A 20,008-nucleotide genomic window follows, 5' to 3' on the forward strand; every position below is an offset into this window, starting at 1 on the left:
TTCCATACTAAGGAAAGATATGAGAGGGCTTCTCTACCTGGATGAGGGATAAAAGACTCTATTTTATTCTATATGTTACAATATATTTCAAATTATATTCTTTTACAGCCTCCCAACATAGTGTTTCTGATAGTGCTGTTTCAGATTCTTTGTAACAGATTTAGCTTAAAAACTTGGTAAAACTACGCTTCTGAGCTCCACCTGCTGGAACAAGGATTTTGAGTTGGAGTATTTGCACAAGCACTTTAGATGATTCTTATGCACACTAAAGATTGAGGATAATTTATTGAATTTATTTGATGTGCCAAGTACATAATTAGTTGTTAAATTCTGGAAGAACAGCAGCTAGGCAAGAGAAACATGATTCTTGCCTTTAGGACACTTAGAGTTTAATGGATATATGGTTTATCACAGTGCTTTTCCAACATGGGTGTATGTATGAATTACTGAAGGATATTGTTAAAATGTGTGGGATACAGTCTGAGAGTCTGTATTTACAGTAAATTCCCAAGTAATGCCAATGCTACTGGACTACTGGCCACTCTTTGAGAAGCAAAGTCTAGCAGAAATGATATAGTCCATCTAAATTTCTCTACCCCTGTCCATTGCCTAGTATTTGCTATCCCTCAAATTTGCTGCTATCACAGAAGACTTCTATAACCCTAAAGGTTTCTTACTAAGAAAATAATGTTAGTTTTGCCCTTTTTAGTCATGTTTGTCATCTAAGGCAAACACAGTGATAGAGACCATTGTATACTGACAGCAGAAAGGATATGCTAAATCAAGATACAGAAAAGTTTTTCATCCCGTATAGAATTAATTTTTGGACTATTTGGGATAGGGAGTCAAAAAGTCAAGAAGGTCAAGAAGGAGAATCCTGGGTGTCAGAAATCTAAATGGGAGAAACGCTGGTAGAGAAAATGGCACCTTCTTTCTGAATTTTGAGTTTTAGGAAGGCTATTGAAGGGAAAGATTCAAGAAGTAATTTGCTGATGACCCCTAGACTCACCATCTTCAACCCTTGCACTCAGGCAGGTTTAAGCAAGTGCAAACACTGGCCGTCACCGCCGATGCCTTCTTCTGTCTCTACTCCTACGTATCTAAGACCCCTGTCCAAAAGTTCACACCATCCCACATGTTCTGGAATTGCAACCCAACTGATGTGCCATCCGTCAAGATTCTGGCCCCAGAACCTGAACCTCACTCACCCAGAGAGCGCCTCCGGAAAGCCATCTCCAAAATGTGCCTGTACACATGCCCACGAGATAGGCTATCACCACCCGACCACACCCCCAAAAGGAACAGTTTAGACCAGGTGGTGTGGGAAGTGATGGACAGAGTGCGAGGAGAGAAGTTGGTCCTCCAGCAAGACCCTGGGTTTGGGCCAGTCCCACAGGGAGATCCTGTGCCCCCCATCAGGGGTACAAAGCTGCCCACTTCTTCCTGTCCATGTGCCCTCTGCTTTAAAGAGGAAACACAGCAGGGGATGTCCACATTGCAAGAACCATCGGAAACTCTGGATTCTAACCCCTGTTGCACACATTCTCTGCCCAGGGCAGATCTACAGTGGAGCACAGACCCTGCACAGGTAAAGAGACAGCTGTGGGGTCTACAAGCCACCAGTAAGGAAGCCCATTTAGCCAAGGATGAGACCTTCTGGAAAAGAAAGAGCAGAGCAAGAAAGAGTCTGTTTCAGAAGAAGGTTAAATCACTGGACCTGTCCATTATCCAACAGCAATGGAAACAGGGCCAAGAGAGAACAGAACTGCACCGATCTGTAACCCAGCAGCTGCAGGACACTTTGGACTTGGAGGTGAGTGGGTTGAAAGTGAGGGAGAGGCTGGCAGAGAAAGGCTCTGGATTCCTGCCCTTGGGTAAAAGAAATCCAGGCTCCTTTTCCTCGCCAGATATATCAATTCTTGAATTACATTCAGAAACCTTTGGGAATGGGTTAATATACAAGGAGGGAGAAAAAGAAATGAGCCTGGTTTCTTAAGAGTGCCCAGGTTTCTAGCACTATTTTTCTAATTCCTTATCTAATCTGATCTTCACTGAAGTTTCTCATCAAGCACACCTGCCCCTGTCATTTGTGGGATCCACACAAGAGTACAGATAGAGGTTACACACTAGGCTAAACACGATTAAATAAAATCTTCTCTTCTACCTTGACAAGTATGTAACCACAAAGTCCTAGAAGTTCAGGTTCAAATCTAGAATTCTCACTCTTAGGACTTCAGTGCTAGAACATGGCAGGGTTCTGCCATGTGGGCAGAGCCCCTTCCTATCCTGTCCCCTTCTCTTCCCATGGCCAGATCTGCCCTGCACCATAAGGGATTTTGCACATACATATGTGAACACCCCAGTCTGCATATACAAATGCCACAAACCCCCTACCCACACATATAACCACCATTAGTCATCACTCAGGCCTGGGAGTGCATACACTAGGAGAAATGCTGGTCTTTGAGAGAAAAGACACAGGCAAAGCCAATGCATTTCCCTGAAACAGGCTTGGGGCCATTTGAATAGCATTTGGGGGGATTCTGGGTATCCAGAGCATGGTCTAGAAGGGGTAGTACAAGATCAAAGTGGACACATCCTCTAGGTCCACCAACTCTTCATCCCATGAGCTCTCTAAAACTCAGAATTCTTCTTGCCTGGGTCTATAGACAGTACTGCCATCAAGTGCTAGAGTCTCGAGGAAAAGCCCTCAAATCCTTGACACAAAGAGAAGCCATGATGATTTGCAGTGTCATTTGCATGTGTGCCACCTCTCATTGAATGTAGAGCTGTTCCTGCCTTCCTCACTACCAGGCTCCTACCACAAGAGAAGAGGCCAAGTCTCTCAAGTACATTCAGCCTCTTTCCCTTACAGCTATCTGCCATTCTGCACTTTTCTCCAACACTGGCACTGACTGAGTTCTGCTGGGATCTTGGTTACAGGTGCAAAGCAACAGTGAGGAGGAGGAGAGCCACTGGCCCAGCAGATCCAGAAACCACCACCTCTACCAGACTTTTGCTGGCAAAGACTCAGGAAGTAAGTGAAGTGGATATCTCTCTCTCTCTCTCTCTCTCTCTCTCTGTCTCTCGTGTGTGTGTGTGTGTGTGTGTGTGTGTGTGTGTGTGTGTGTGTGTGTGGTTCTCAAACCTCACTGCACATTGTAAGCACATGGGAAGATTTTTAAAAATACTCACAGTGAAGTGTCCCACATCCTGCTTTCTGATTTAATTGGTATGGCGTGGAGCCCAGGGACTGATTTTTTGGCTTTTAAGCTCCTAGGGTAATTCTATTATGGCTGGATAAATACTTTGCTAGATCAGTGGTTCTCAAACTTTAGCATCAAAATCACCTGGAGAGCTTGTGACGCTACGGATGGCTGGGTCCCAACTCCCAGAGTTTCTGATTGAATAGATCTGGACAGGGCCTAGGAATTTGCATTTCTAACAAATTCTCAAGTGATGTCAATGCTCTTGGTCTGGTGATCACAGTCTGAGAACTGTTGTTCGGGGGGAAAATTCTGTATAACCTTAATATTCAAAATGTAGTCTGCAGATCAGTAGTATTAGCATCATTTGGAATTTTGTTAGAAATGTGGAATCCCAGCCCTTCCCCACCCGCGACCTAATGGATCAAATTTTATTAAGATCCTTAGGTGATTTACTTGCACATTGAAGTTTGAGAAGCATTGTAGTTTGCAACAGGTGAAGACCAACCGGATGAAGACCAACCATGGAGATTTATACCCCAGCACCTGCTTTTAGCTACTTTCTAATCAGCCCAAATCATGGGACTTAGGCAAGAGTCCTCAATGTATCTCACATCTATGTTCATTTAGGCTCTGAGTTCCATTCTGCAGCTAGGGTCTGATGTACATAGCTCTCCTTCCCTCCTCAAAGAAGGACAGTGAATCTCATGTAGGTAGTTATTGCAGCTAAAATGTCTTTCCTCTAGATATGAGTTTCGAGTATTAACTCTTTCAGAGCTTTCCTTTATTTTTTGAAAATTTTGGCTAAAGATTTATTATTTAAACTAAGCAGAAATTAATCTCCTGCTATTTCAACTGCCTATCCGCTAGGACCTCAGAGAATATGGCATCAGAGATAATGATTTTTCCAAGATAGGAAGAATTGAAATATTTCTTGAACTAAGTAAATGAATCATCTTGCTTAGGGTTCCCTCCATTTTGAACGTCTCAGTACTATTTACTGCACTTCCTAGTCCAATAGCTTTTTGTTTAACACCAAAATTTCATTGTTACTGGTCCAGAATCACAAAGGTCTTTATGATTCTAACTCCTTTAATTCAAATTATCTGTGGTTTTAGGGTCCTAATCACTCTACTTTCTCTCTTACCCATAACTTTCATCTCCAGATATATAGCTTGTATGTATCAGTCACTCACAAAAGAGGTAAATATCAGAAGACAGCAATCTACTATATGTAGTTGAAAAAATTTAAGATACGGAGTCAAATGACCTACCTCCCACTAGCTCAATAATCTTGCCAAAATCACTTAACTTTGTTTGTTCCTATGAAACCTCACAGAGAGTTTGTGAAGGTAATGTACCATGCTGGAATAACTGTTATGATGTTGCTGTTACTGCTGCTGCTGATTTTAGAAAAGGGCAAAATATTTAGATCAGTGAATCCCAATCTTACAAGCTTTTTAAAAAATTGCTATTTCCTGGACTCCACCTAATAGAATTAAATACAAATCTTTAGGTTTGGACTTGGGCATTATTGTTTATTCTTCTTCAAAAGTTTCCTAGTGTTAGCAGTTACCTATTTTTGCATAATAAACCACCCCAAATGTAGTGACTTAAAGGAAAACTTAGTTATTATTTCTTGCTATTTCGTGGGTTTACTGGGGGGATTCTTCTGCTTGGTTCATCTGGGTTCACTTATGCAGCTGCTTTTGGCTAGTTGACTGGGCTGGCTTAGAAGGTCTAAATGGGCTCACCCTATTGGTGCTAGCCTTGGTGCTGAATCTCTCTGCTGACTGTCAGCCAGGCAGGCACTCTCTCCATGTGGTGAGTCATTCTTCAGTAGTCTAACTTGTCTTTCTTACGTGGATGTTCAGCAAAAACTGAAGTTGCAATGGCTCTTTTTAAGGATATGTTTTAAGTTGTACAATGCCCCCTCTACCGCATGTTATTGCTCAAATCAAAGCACAAAGCCAACCTAGATTCAAAAGGAAGGAAAACAGACCTTACTTTTTTAATAGGAGTGGCAAAGTCACACTGTGAAAAGGCAATGTGGAATGGGAGGGTTGCTGTGGGCATCTTTATAAACAGTCTATCACAGACAGTGATTCTGGCACCCCATGAGGGTTAAGAAAGACTAGTTTAATTAAAGGGCTTTATCCTCACATATTAAAGATGCCCTGAGGCTAAGCTCTCATTCTAAAGCTCATTGAAACTCAGCCACAGCATACGAAATTTGAAAAGGAAATTAACTGCTAAACTTATCAAATTCAAATAGAAAATGTGGAGTATATGTACCACAGCTAGGTTTCCCTGCCAAAAATTTTAATTTATTCTAAAATAGCAAAACAAAGCTTTGCTCAAGTGTTAGTTGTCCAGCAGATGTCAGCCTCGCACAAGAAAATGCCAAGATGTCCAGCAAAGCAGGCTGTGCAGGATCTATATGATTATACCTTTCTAGACAATTCATGCAATACCCAAAACATCAGTTCCTCTCACAAACGTCCCATCTTTGACTAAAGGTCAGTATACAGAAAGATTGGAATTGAGTTGCCAGGGAGGAAGTTTCTAGGAGTTAAACATTTCAAATAAGTAACTAGATGTAACTAGACTCCATTTTCTGCTAGGGTGATGGGATTTCATTACAGCAGGAGTTACTGTGGTTAGAGATGCTGTATTTCACTTGTTCTAAGATGTACATTTTTCTGCACTTGAATATCTCTGAAATAGAATGGGTCTAACAATTGGCAGTGTCAACCAATATACTTGTGTGTGTGTGGGTGTATGTATATATATAAAATACATATACTTGTCTTCTTAATGGAATACAAAAATAATTATGTCTTACAAACAATGATCTATCAGATTCAATGAAACACAGTAACTTTAGAAGTTCAATGCACTTAGCCTCTCAGGTAAATGAGGAGGTGATTTTATAGATTTTCCTTTTATGATTCCCCTAGAAAAATGAGAGATCTCTTCTTCACTGACACAGACTTCAGCTGAGTAAGGGGGTCACAGTGGTTCCCAAATCATTCCAATGTTCTATGAGTTTCTTTAATAATCTTCTCACAAAGCTATAAACTATCTCTCTCAATCCACTCCTCTATCATCCTTTAAGAGATCACAAGGAGTGGGAAGTAGCTATGAAAACAGCTCAGTACTGCCAAGATTAAAGACTGCATAAGAAACATGGGTAGGGAAATTCACTCACCACCATGAAAGGCAGAACTAGGTGGGACAGTTCCTCAGATCTACTGCCCCTTCCAGGATCTGTAATTATCTCCCAGGATCTCTGTATCTAGTCTTAATCTACTACTTGTTATCAAGCATAGGAGAGGTGCAAACATGGATAGAAAGTGGTAGCAGCACCCAGCCAGCAGCTGTGTCTAGTTGTGTGGTCCTCATATTTCACAAAGACACTCACTTGAAGAGGCAAATAGGGGTTGGAACCCAGCTCTACTGAGCTTACCTTCTATAATCTCAAGGGTCTTCTTCTTCTAAGAGGGAGTTTCTTTTTTCCCCCTAATTTATCTATATAAGATGAGCGCCTTTCTGTAATTAGCACAAGGGCACATTTTCTGTTAAAAGAGGATCTTGTTCCCAGCTATCAGCTTTCATCCCTCCCACTCCATCTTTTAGTCTCTTCCAGAGAAGTCTTAATCTTCCTCCAAGTTCCTGGCAAAGAATGACACTCATCCCTCATAATTTGCACCTTGCTCAAGAATTTCAACTTCACGGCCCTTTTATTGGTGCCCTGTTGCTGAAATTTAAATCATTTGACCTTTACCGCATTTATGAGAAGCAGGGCTAAGGAGAATATTTTTATTTTTATTTTGTTGTTGTTGTTGTTTCTTTTACCAGATCTGAGGTAGCACAGCATAATATATATCCTGTTTGTGAAGTGATCATATCTAGAGGTGAGAGGTTTCATTTTATTGTCAACACTGCTAGCAGCAAGTGGGAGAAGAGTCAGGAAGGATTAGGTGGGGAGGCTGGTGCAGAGCATAGGATAAAGAAGAAAACTAGTCTGAGATAATCCCAAATGGTGGGTAACTCAACACACTATCTGTTTGTACTTGGTGGAAATTCTGTGAGCCAGGTAGCTACAGACTTGCTCTTTGATGAAAGATTTTGCCATATGATAATATTAATAATAACAAATATATATAGTGCTTATTACATGTCACACACTATCCTTAGCACTTTGTGGGAATTAAATCATTTAATCCTGTGATATAAGTTGTTTTATTGTTCCCCATTTTATATGTGATGACCCTGGGCACAGTTATTTTTATACCAAAATAAATTCTCAAGAGGAACTATCAGATCGGAAGTGTAGGGAGAGACAAGAAAAGGGAGAGGAAAGAGAGAGAGGATTATGAGAATGTGATAATTATTTTTCTGCCTCATTTACAGTTCTTACCAAGGTTGTTTTGTGTCTGTGGGGGAAATATAATTAAAAACAAAATCTTCTGCCACCCCAGAATTCCTCTCCAGAAAGGTATAAGAGAAAGAAAAAAGTTTTGTTTTTGAATAAGCGTTAAACCAGAATATGATGTTCATCACAGGCAAAAGATGTGCTAAAGAGATTGCAGAGACAAAAAGGAATCTTACTCTCTTATATATCCAAGAAAATACAACCCATTACATACATGTTGTCAAAATAAACAATAACTAGTCCTCGAGTAAGAGGACTTGACAGCACCATTTTTCACACATAGCTCATCCTAGATTCACCTGGTAACTTAGGTGGCCAGCCATATTAGCTAATTGTCTTTAGCCAAAGGAATAATAAATACCTCTCATGTTTTTATGGCAATTCGTGGTTTTGCAGTTGGAGCCAGGCATCTAAGTTAGACTGGAGACTGGGAGATGGAGGCTCTATGATCCTTGATACATTTCAAAGCAATGGCTTCCATATCCTTGAGAGAGACATTTCTGGTTTGTAAACGTGTCAAGGGGCTTATTTAGCCTTTAAAAAATATCTACATACATTTCAAAGAAACAAAGAATGTACAAGTTTCTTAAAGAAACATGTTTTAACTTGCCAGCTGAGTGACCTGCCCCTGCTCACTACTCCCCCATGGCCCTACAAAAGTGGCCAGGTGAGCACAGCCCACACAGGGAATGCTCCTTGAGTCAACCTAGTTCTGATGGCCAATAGGATTGCCTTTCTGGGCTCCACAGGTCTGAAACAACTAGAGAGATAGTTCTTGGCAGGCTACCACCCCCAGGGCACTGCACAGACAGCAGACTGAAACAACCCCCAGTCTCCCCATGCAAAAGGCCTATTTACTTGTGCTGGAGCGTCAGCCTGAGAAGTAGGGTTCAAGTTAACCACACATCTAGATGCTACAGAAGTGTTCTCAGGGAACATTAGCCAGTACTCTCACTTGACTTCACTACAACTCACCAGTACTTCCAAGAAAGGTGCTTATACACTCAACTGGAGCCCAGAATTTTGCGACACTCTCAAAGGGACACCTCCAGGTTCTTGGTCTTGATGCCAGCAGAGTCTACAATTTCAGTCCCACAGGACCGTATATATTTGCATATCTTAAAAGCTGCTGCCTGAAGGTCTAACTTTCAATCAGCCCAAAACTGAGATCCCTCCTCTAGGACACTCACAGGTCATGGCACATTCTCAACAACTGGGACCTACCAAGAATAAATCAGGCTGCTTAGACAAACACAAATGTTTGAGAGACAACAAGCTAGGGAAAGGTTAAATGATAAGGTTCATCTCCTACACAAGGCCATTCCTTCAAGACTGGGAGACATAGCTATTTCACATAGAAACAACACAAGAGCGTCAAGCAAAAATGAAGAGTCAAAGGAATATGTTTCAAATGAAAGAACAAGATAAAAACCCAGGGAAAAGAAACAAAAAAACCTCAATGAAACGGAGACAAGTAATTTACCTGATAAAGCATTCAAACTAATGGTCATTAAAGTGCTCACCAAACACAGGAGAAGAATGGATAAACACAGTGAGAACTTTAAACAAAGTTATAGATAATAAAAGAAAGTAGAAAACAAACATCACAGGTTTGAAGAATACAATAACTGAACTGAAATGTACACTAGCAGTGTTCAACAGCATACTAGATGAAGCAGAAGAAAGAATCAGTGATCTGGAAGACATGGCAGTGGAACTCACCCAACAGAGCAGCAAAAAGAAAAAAGAAATTTAAAAAGTGAAGATAGCTTAAAGGACCTATGAGGCAACATCAAGAGGAATAACATTTGAATTGTAGGGGTACCAGAAGGAGAAGAGAGAAAGAAAGGGGCAGAAAACGTATTTGAAGAAATAATGGCTGAAAATGTCCCTAACTTGGTGACAGAAACAGACATCTAGATCCAAGAAGCCCAGAGTGTTCCACACAAGATGAACCCAAAGAGAGCCACACCAAGATTATAATTAAGATGTCAAAAGTTAAAGATAAAGAGAGAATCTTAAAAATAGCAAGAGAAAAACAACTTGTTATGCAGAAGCTAACCCCCATAAGACTATCAGCCAATTTCTCAGCAAAAACTGCAGGCTGGGAGTGGCATGATATATTCAAAGTGCTGAAAGAAATAAACTTCCAACCAATTAATACTCTACCCAGCAAGGTAATCATTTAGAATTGAAAAAAAGATAAAGAACTTTCCAGACAAACAAAAGCTAAAGGAGTTCATCACCACTAAACCAGTCTTGCAGTAAATGTTAAAGAACCTTCATTAAACTGAAAAAAGGGGGCACTAATTACTAACAAGAGAACATATGAAAGTGAAAATCTCACTGGTAAAGGTAAATATATATTAAAGGTAGTGGATTAATAACTTATAAATCCAGTATGAAGGTTAAAATACAAAAGCAGTAAAAATAACTAGAACTAAAATAATTAGGTAAGAGGTACACAAAATAAAAAGATGTAAAATGTGACATCAAAAACACAAAATGTGAAACAACAAGATCCTACTATATAGCAGAGGGAACTATATCCAATCTCCTGGGACAAACCATAATGGAAAAGAATATTTTAAAAGGATGTATAATGTGTAAAACTGAGTCACTTTGCTGTACAGCAGAGATTTGTACAACATTGCAAATCCACTATACTTCAATTAAAAAACAAAAATAAATAAAAATAAAACCCACAAAATTTGGATGGGGGGTTAAAATATAGAGTTCTAGAATGCATTCAAACTTAACTTGCTATCAATTTAAATACATCAAAACTCTCAACAAAGTGGGCATAGAGGGAACATGACTCAGCATAATAAAGGCCATATATGACAAGGCCACAGCCAGCATCATACTCAATGGCGAAAAGCTGAAAGCTTTTCCTTTAAGCTGAGGAGCAAGGAAAGGATGACCACACTCACCACTTTTATTCAACATAGTACTGGAATTCCTAGCCAGAGCAATTAGTCAAGAAAAAGAAATAAAAGGCATCCAAATTGGAAAGAAAGAAGTAAAATTGTCACTATTTGCAGATGACAATTATATGGAAAACCCTAAAGCCTCCTCCAAAAAACTGTGAGAACTAATAAACAAATTCAGTAAAGGTGCAGGATACAAAATTGATATACAAAAATCTGTTGCATTTTTAAACACTAACAATGAGCTATCAGAAAGAGAAATTAAGAAAACAATCCCATTTATAACTGCATCAAAAAGTAAATTAAAATACCTAGAATAAATTTAACCTAGGAGGTGAAAGACCTCTACACTGAAAACTATAAGACATTAATGAAAGAATTGAAGAAGACACAAATAAATGGAAAGATATTTTGTGCTCATGGAGTAGAGAATTAATATTATTAAAACTTCCATACTACCCAAAGCAATATACAGATTCAGTACAATCTCTTTCAAAATACCAAGGGTATTTTTCACATAAATCAAATACACAATCATAAAATTTATATGGAATCACAAAAGATCCTGAACAGCCAAAACAATCTTGAGAAAGAAAAACAAAGCTGGAGGCATCACACTCCCCGATTTCAAACTATACTACAAAACTATAGTAATAAAAACAATATGGCATTGGCATAAAAACAGACACATAGATTGATGCAACAGATAAGAGAGCCCAGAAGTAAACCCACCCATATATGGTTAACCAATTTACAACAAAGGAGGCAAGAAGATACAGTGAAGAAAGGAGAGTCTCTTCAATAAATTATGTTGAGAAAACTAGACAACCACATGCAAAAGTATGAAACTGGACCACTATCTTACACCATACATAAAAATTAACTCAAAATGGATTAAAGACTTCAATGTAAAACCAGAAACCATAAAAATCCTAGGAAAAAAAAGCATAGGCAGTAAGCTCCTTAACACTGATCTTAGCAATATTTTTTTTTTTGGCTCTGACTCCAGAAACAATGGAAACAAAGCAAAAATAAACACATAGGACTATATCAAACTAAAAAGCTTCTGCACAGTGAAGGAAACCATCAACAAAATAAAAAGGCAACCAACTGAATGGGAGAAGATATTTTCAAATCATATACCCAGTAAGTGGTTAATATCCAAAGTATGTAGGAACTCATATAACTCAATTAATAAGAAAAACAAACAATCTATTTAAAAAATAGGCAGGATCTGAATAGAAGTTTTTCCAAGGAAGACATACAGATCAGGTCAATAGGTACATGAAAAGATGCTCAACATCACTAATGCAAGTCAAAACCACAATGTGATCTCACCTCACACCTGTCAAAATGGTAAAAAAGACAACAAATATCAAGTGTTGGCAAGGATGTGGAAAAAAGAGAACCCTCATGAACTGCTGATGGGAGTGTAAATTGGTGCAGCTGCTATGGAACACAGTATGGCGGTTCCTCAAAACATTAAAATTAGAACTACCAATAATTGCTTTTCTGAGCGTTTATCCAAATAAAATGAAAACACTAATTTGAAAAGATATATGCACCCTTGTGTTCATTGCAGCACTATTTACAATAGCCAAGATATGGAAACAACCTGTGTCCATCAATGGATAAATGGATAAAGAAGAGGTGGTATATGTATACAATGGAATACTACTCAGCCATTAAAAAAAAAGAAATCTTACCATTTTCAACAACATACATGTTCATTGCAGCACTATTTACAATAGCCAAGATATGGAAACAACCTGTGTCCATCAATGGATAAATGGATAAAGAAGAGGTGGTATATGTATACAATGGAATACTACTCAGCCATTAAAAAAAAAGAAATCTTACCATTTTCAACAACATACATGGACCTCAAGAGTATAAAGACGCAGACCTACTAGAGAATGGACTTAAGGACACGGGGAGGGGGAAGGGTAAGTTGGGACAAAGTGAGAGAGTGGTAGTGTATATATGGACATATAAACACTACCAAATGTAAAATAGATAGCTAGTGGGAAGCAGTTGCATAGCACAGGGAGATCAGCTCGGTGCTTTGTGACCAGCTAGAAGGGTGGGATAGGGAGGGTGGGAGGAAGGGAGATGCAAGAGGGAAGAGATATGGGGATATATGTATATGTATAACTGATTCACTTTGTTATAAAGCAGAAACTAACACACCATTGTAAAGCAATTATACTCCAATAAAAATAAAAAGAGTATTATGCTAAAGGAAATCAGTGTGACAGAGAAGACAAATACCATATGATTGCACTTCTATGTGGAATCTAAAACCAAAACAAACAAACAAAACAAAACTCATTATACAGAGAACAGATGGGGGTTGCCAGAGGGGTAAAGTGTTGGAGGGTAAGTGAAATGGGTTACGGGGATCAAGAGGTACAAACTTTCAGTTATAAAATAAATAAGCTATGGGGATATAGTATACAGCCTGGATACAGTAGTCAATAGTATTGTATTGCAAATTTGAAAGTTGCTAAGAAAGTAAATCTTAAGAGTTCTCATCACCCACCCACCCCCACACACAAAAGAACCATGCTTTAAGAAAAGGGGGGGTGGAGGCAAAGCCTATTTCTCAACAAGGAAATTTGACTTCTTATTTTGAATTTGTATTTGCCATTACACTTCTTTGCGTCTTCGTTTCTCTTCCTTTGCTTTCCCTTTATCTGTACTGCCTCATTCTTCTTTGGAACTGTGGAAGGCAGAAGAGTAATTTCTATATGCATAACATAATGTTCATTTGCTGAGTTATACATTTCACATATTCCAATGGATTACCGAGGCTGTATCCAAGGCAGTCACGCCACATGGCTTCATGTGTCAACATTCACATAGACTGTGGTGTAAGCATTGCTCCTGGAGATGTGCAGAGCAGAGGCCCTGGCTCCATCCACACCACCTCACCTAGCCCTTCATGTGAATGGCCTTTAGTGATTATATAACCTTTTTGGAGATATTATCTCACATAAACCTTATAATCACATAGAGAGCAAAAACCATTTTATGCTTGATAAGGCTCAGAGCAGGAAAATTACTTAGCAAGATTATGTAATTAGTTAGTTAATATCAGAATCAGAGCTAGAACTTAGGTCTCCTGACTCCAAACCAATGCTGTTTTCATCAGTGCACACTGCCCAGAGTGTGCAGGAGCTCGGACTGTAGCTGTGAATCAGAGCAAGCCTCACTACCTGTACTTGAATCTGACCTTCATTAACTTGTGCCCTAACCCTTTGAGCTAAGCACCAATAACCTCACTGCCTTTGTCAACACTGAATTTTGCTTGCCTTCTTATAAACTCACTGGCAAGATGAGTGTTATGCAGGTTAAGCAGGAACACTCACAGGCCGCTTGGAGCTCATAGTTTAGTGAAAGACATGATAGGAAAATCCACAATTACTTTGATTTAATTTCATCAAATGCCATAGGGACATAGAAAAATGAACTTCCCAGAGGATGACATGTCCAGGTGAATCTGGACAGATGAGTAAATGTTGAACAGGGGAAAGTTATGGGGGGAGGTAGAAGAAGAAACAAGACATTGATATCCTAGGCAGAGAGAAAACATGTTCAAAGGCAAAGAGGAATGGAATGTCATAATACTGTATCTTCAGAAGCTACACCTTCTGCCTAGTGGTCGAAAGGGAATATGTGGGAGAAGATCAAAATTAAGAATAGGAAAGATAAATAGAAATCAGATTATGAAACAAAGTCTTCTGTGTTATTTTCAGTGTTTTGATTTAGTCTAGGAAGATAGGAAACTACTGAAAAATTTATGAAGGAAGTGACATGATTAGATTTATCTTTTAGAAAGATCATTCTAGCAGAGGTATGGGAGATGGATTAAATAGGGAGCCAGTGGAGTAGGGAAAATCATCTCAGAGTCTACCACAAAAGATAGAGGAGAAATGTAATGACCAGAAATAAGACAAGAGTGCTGGGAATAGAGAGGAAGGAGAGTGAGATTTTGAGATATTTAATATGTACAGTGGCTAAGCCTGAGACCAACCATATTTGTGTTTGTGGGAGAGGGAAGGGATGAGAAAAATAAAGGAATACAGAGAAATTTACATGTTTCATCTTAGGTAACTAAGTGAATATTAATGCCCTTTTATTAAGAACAAAATACAGTAGAAGCAACAAGTTGGAAGGCAAATATTTTAAAGTATAAGTTTAAACAGGCAAAATACTGCTTCAAGAAGGAAGGTGTAGTGTTCAGTAACATATGTCATAAAATATCCAGTAGGAAAGACAATGCAACTATACCTTTGGATTTTCCACTAGAAAATGATTAGGAAACTTGATAACAGTATTTTTATTTGTGTGACAGGGCTTTACAATATTAATGTGAAAAATGAATAGGAAATTACGCAAACAAAGTAGGTAAAGGGGTCAAGAGACTCTAAAGAGTGTTTTGTTTTGTTTTGTTTTCTAGGATGTGGAAGTTTTAAGCATGTATATTTGCTGAAGGAAAAGAATCAATAGGGTGGAGAAGGCCATGGTTCAGGAGGGAAGGGAAATGAGGATGTGAAGTCAGCGGAGAGCTGGAATGAGTTGAGATCCAAAGCACTTTTGGAGGGTTTAGCTAGGAACTGAGGTACAGATCTTTGAGTTTAGAGGAAAGGAAAAAGGACAGATGTGAATGCAGTTACATTGGTTGTCTGGAGAGGAGGTCAAGAAATATATGCTTACTGGTTTCTCTCTTTTTCCTGTTGTGTCATCAATAAAAGCATGAGGCAGGAAATTTGAGGAGGATCATAAAGATTTGAGATCACCACTATGGAGAAAGGACAAGAATAATATTTATTAATAGAAATATGTATTAATAGTCAAATTGGTCAATAACATCAAGGCTCAGCTCAAGGTGCAGAACATGGATTGGGAATAGTTTTGTCATTTCCTCCAGCAGTGCTCAGCAGTCTATACAAAAGAATAAGAATAAAAGCATAGGTATACTTTTATAAGTCTAAACATTAAGAAGTGAACTTTTTCAGGAATCTCATTTCATGGTGAGAAGAGCAGAAAGCCTAAGTCACATGACTCTTTGATGCCATTGCTGCTGCTGCTAATAACTTTAAACATTACTTATAGTAGTGAGAAACATTTCCCCAGGTAGGGTATAAAAGTTTCTACCAATCCAGTACACAAAGTTGTCTCAAAGATGCATGATGTGACAAACAACCCAATCAAAAAATGAGCTGAAGACCTAAATAGACATTTCTCCAAAGAAGACATACAAGTGGCCAACAGGTGCATGAAAAGATACTCAACATCACTAATTATCAGAGAAATGCAAATCAAAACTACAATGAGGTATCACCTCACACCAGTCGGAATGACCATCGTTAAAAAATCCACAAACAATAAATGCTGGAGAGGGTGTGGAGAAAAGGGAACCCTCCTACACTGTTGGTGGGAATGTAAATTGGTGCGGGCACTATGGAGAACAGTATGGAGGTTCTTTTAAAAACTAAAAATAGTGTTACCATATGATCCAGCAATCCCACTCCTGGGCATATATACAGAGAAAACTCTAATTCAAAAAGATACATGCACACCAATGTTCATAGCAGCACTATTTACAATTGCCAAGACATGAAAGCAACCTAAATGTCCACAGACAGATGAATGGATAAAGAAGATATGGTATATATACACAATGAAATATTACTCAGCCATAAAAAAGAATGAAATAATGCAATTTGCAGCAACATGGATGGACCTAGAGATTATCGTACTAAGTGAAGTAAGTCAGACAGAGAAAGACAAATATCATATGATATCACTTATATGTGGAATCTAAAAAATGATACAAATGAAATTATTTACAAAATAGAAACAAACTCACAGACATAGAAAGCGAACTTATGGTTACCAAAGGGGATAGTGGGAGAGGGGGAGAGATAAATTAGGAGTTTGGGATTAACAGATACACACTACTATATATAAAACAGATAAACAACAAGGTCTTACTGTATGGCACAGGGAATTGTATTCAATATCTTGTAATAATCTATAATGAAAAAGAATATTTGTATGTGTAACTGAATCACTTTGCTGTACACCTGAAACTAACACAACATTGTAAATCAACTATACTTCAATTTTTTTAAAAATGCATGATGTGTTTCTTTTAAATGATGTGTTTCTTTTAAATTCCCATTGCAGCCTTTCACCACCACCACAGCACATGCTCTGACAGCAGCGGCTTCATAGAAGAGCCTAACTCCCACCTCCTCTTGCAGGAGGCTGTATGGCCTCCAATATCCAGCTCCTGCTCCCTGGCCCTACAAACTCCTGATCTCAGTAGGAGAAAAGCAGCATGGTACACCGGACAGAAGACCAGAGTAAGAGACTTGGAATCTCCATCCTGATGCTATCATGAACAGCATGCATAGAGACAGACCTTAGGCAGTCACTTCATTTCTCTTTGGTTTTTCTACTCTGTGGGTATTAGGATACATGATCTACATGGTAGGGACAGTGGTAACCTGGACAAATACTTAATTTTCTCTCAAGCTTTGACACTGCCTAGGACAGTTAGAAGAGTTAAGGATGATCAAATTTGAGGAACACAGGTTGCTACTGGAATACCCTCAAAGGGCTCAAGCTAAATGAGGAAGCACAAATCCCACTTTCAGACGCTGAAACCTTGGTGCAGCCTACAGTAGGATTCCCTCTGATCCTCTATTCATCCCCCTGTGCTCCCAATTAAATTCCAGGAAGTCTTCCGCCATACTGGTGTCTTGTTTTTCTTCTTGAGGCCTCATCCAAGGAGATCCACTTGGAGCCTCCCCACTAAAACCACTTTCTCCCTGTATCCTAAATTTTGGATCATCATAGGAAAAGAGATGAGCAGGAGTCAGAGTCCCTCCTCTTGGCCATTGCAAAAAATTCACAGTATTTTCTGCTGGCAGAAAACAATACAAATAAAAATATGTTTTTAAACCTTGGCATTTTTTAAAAAGAATAAGCAGTTGTGGTTTGTGTCAGAAGGAAAATGTTTTGTCAATAAACAGAGCTTGAACACTGACAGGACTCTACCAGGCCATATGTGGTATAGAGCATTTTAGATACATTCCTTCTCGAAGAAAATTTTAGTAGGGTGGGAGAGGTCACACACGCGCGCGCGCTTACAGTAATGTATTACTTGGTTGCCTAATACACTGCAAGATAGTGTATGGTAGACAATTAGAATATTGCCTACCATACCAGTAAACAAAGGATGTCACAGTCATCAGTGACTGCAGCCCTTCAACATGAGTCGGTGAGCCCTGAGGAAACTCAGGATATGAAAACACAGGATACTGGCCCCAGATAGCTGAGGTGCATATCAAAGGAATGATTTCAGTGAGCCCATACTCCTGCATCTTCTCATACATAGAAAAGCGCTAAATTCCTTAACTTGACATATCTGGTTTTCTTTAATTAACAGTAATCTTTTGATGTTCCCGACTACCTGCCCTTTGTTACAAAACTCCTGTGTATCCTAGCTCCCCTCCCTTGCCTCCTCAGAGCGGTACTCTCAGGGTTACTTGAGATTCTGCCTCCCAGGCTTGAAGTCCTAAAAATTCCCACCAAATAAAACATAACTCTCAGGGCTTCCCTGGTGGCACAGTGGTTAAGAATCTGCCTGCCAATGCAGGAGACATGGGTTCGAGCCCTGGTCCCGGAAGATTCCCACATGCCGCAGAGCAACTAAGCCCGTGCACCACAACTACTGAGGCTGTGTGCCACAACTACTGAAGCCCACATGCCTAGAGCCCATGCTCCACAACAAGAGAAGCCACCGCAATGAGAAGCCCGCGCACTGCAACAAAGAGTAGCCCCCACTCACTGCAACTAAAGAAAAGCCCAGGCGCAGCAATGAAGACCCAATGCAGCCAAAAGTAAATAAATAAATTTATTTAAAAAAAATAATAACTCTCAACTTTTAGGTTGTGAATAATTTTTTAGTCTACAATAGCAAAGATCAGGAGAGAGGGATTAGAGAGAAAGGATAACCATGAGTGTTAAAGAAAAAAGAATCATACCAGGTATTGTGAGCAAACAGAACTCTATTTTACTTTGATACTATTGCCAGTCATAGAGCATAGACCAGTCTGGTTGCCTAGCTAGGTGGAAACAAAGGGCTGGAGAGTTTTTAAGAGCTGTAGTGGCAGGCATCTTAGACCATCTCTGTTTGCTAATTGTCCTTACCCAAAGGAAAAGTAAACTTTCTGGTATCTTCTTGACAGGAGGTAGTTTTGCAACTTGGAACTAGCCCTCCTCCCCCCACCCCTAAGTTAGGCTCCTACCCTCCCACAGAAACGGGGGAAACTTATCCATTCTTTTTTAGATTATTTTGCCATATAGGCCATTACAGAGTATTGACTAGAGTTCCCTGTGCTCTACAGTAGGTCCTTATTAGTTATCTGTTTTATATATAGTAGTGTGTATATGTCAATCCCAATCTCCCAATTTATCCCTCCCCATCCTTTCCCCCCCACTGGTAAGCATAAGTTTGTTTTCTACATCTGTGACTCTATTTCTGTTTTGTAAATAAGTTCATTTGTATCATTTTTTTAGATTCTACATATAAGCAATACCATATGATATTTGTCTTTCTCTGTCTGACTTACTTCACTCAGTATGACAATATCTAGGTCCATCCATGTTGCTGCAAATGGCATTATTTCATTCTTTTTTATGACTGAGTAATATTCCATTTGTGTGTGTGTGTGTGTGTGTGTGTGTGTGTATACACACACACACACACAATGGAATACATATATATATATATACCACATCTTCTTTATCCATCCCTCTGTTGATGGACATTTAGGTTGCTTCCATGTCCTGGCTATTGTAACGAGTACTGCAATGAACACTGGGGTGCATGTATCTTTTCAAATTATGGTTTTCTACAGATACATGCCCAGGAGTGGGACTGCCAGATCATATGATAGCTCTATTATTAGTTTTTTAAGGAACCTCCATACTGTTCTTCATAGTGACTTTACCAATTTACATTCCCACCAACAGTGTAGGAGGGTTCCCTTTTCTCCACACTCTTTCCAGCATTTATTGTTTGTAGATTTTTTGATGATGGCCATTCTGACTGCTGTGAGGTGATACCTCATTGTGGTTTTGATTTGCATTTCTCTAATAATTAGCAGTGATGAGCATCTTTTCATGGGCCTATTGGCCATCCATATGTCTTCTTTGGAGAAATGTCTATTTAGATCTTCTGCCCATTTTTTGATTGGGTTGTTTGTTTTTTGATATTGAGCTGCGTGAGTTGTTGGTATATTTTGGAGATTAATCCCTAACACCCTTTCAATGCTGATTTCTCTCTGCCACAGCTACTCCCACCTCACCCCCATTGCCCTCACTGCCATCCTGGGTCACCTAGGAAACCCTGTGAA

At 39.2% G+C, this 20,008-nt stretch overlaps 1 protein-coding gene across 5 annotated transcripts in view; it reads left to right on the top strand.

Annotated features, from left to right (window-relative positions):
• The window catches only part of TESPA1 (thymocyte expressed, positive selection associated 1), a 56,741-nt gene extending 37,397 nt beyond the window's left edge, over positions 1-19,344 (top strand). For 4 of the 5 annotated variants that reach the window (XM_082421808.1, XM_082421807.1, XM_082421806.1 and 1 more), the window contains 3 exons: positions 1,032-1,813; positions 2,944-3,037; positions 16,770-19,344. In XM_082421808.1, coding sequence (XP_082277934.1) covers positions 1,032-1,813; positions 2,944-3,037; positions 16,770-16,975 — 1,082 coding nt within the window. In that variant the 3' untranslated portion in view covers positions 16,976-19,344. The remainder of the gene's footprint in view (positions 1-1,031; positions 1,814-2,943; positions 3,038-16,769) is intronic. The other variant, XM_082421810.1, reaches the window with a different exon arrangement.
• The last annotated feature ends 664 nt before the right edge of the window (positions 19,345-20,008 follow it).

The sequence above is a fragment of the Balaenoptera physalus genome (assembly GCF_965194825.1).
Source record: "Balaenoptera physalus genome assembly, chromosome: 13".
Lineage (NCBI taxonomy): Eukaryota > Metazoa > Chordata > Mammalia > Artiodactyla > Balaenopteridae > Balaenoptera > Balaenoptera physalus.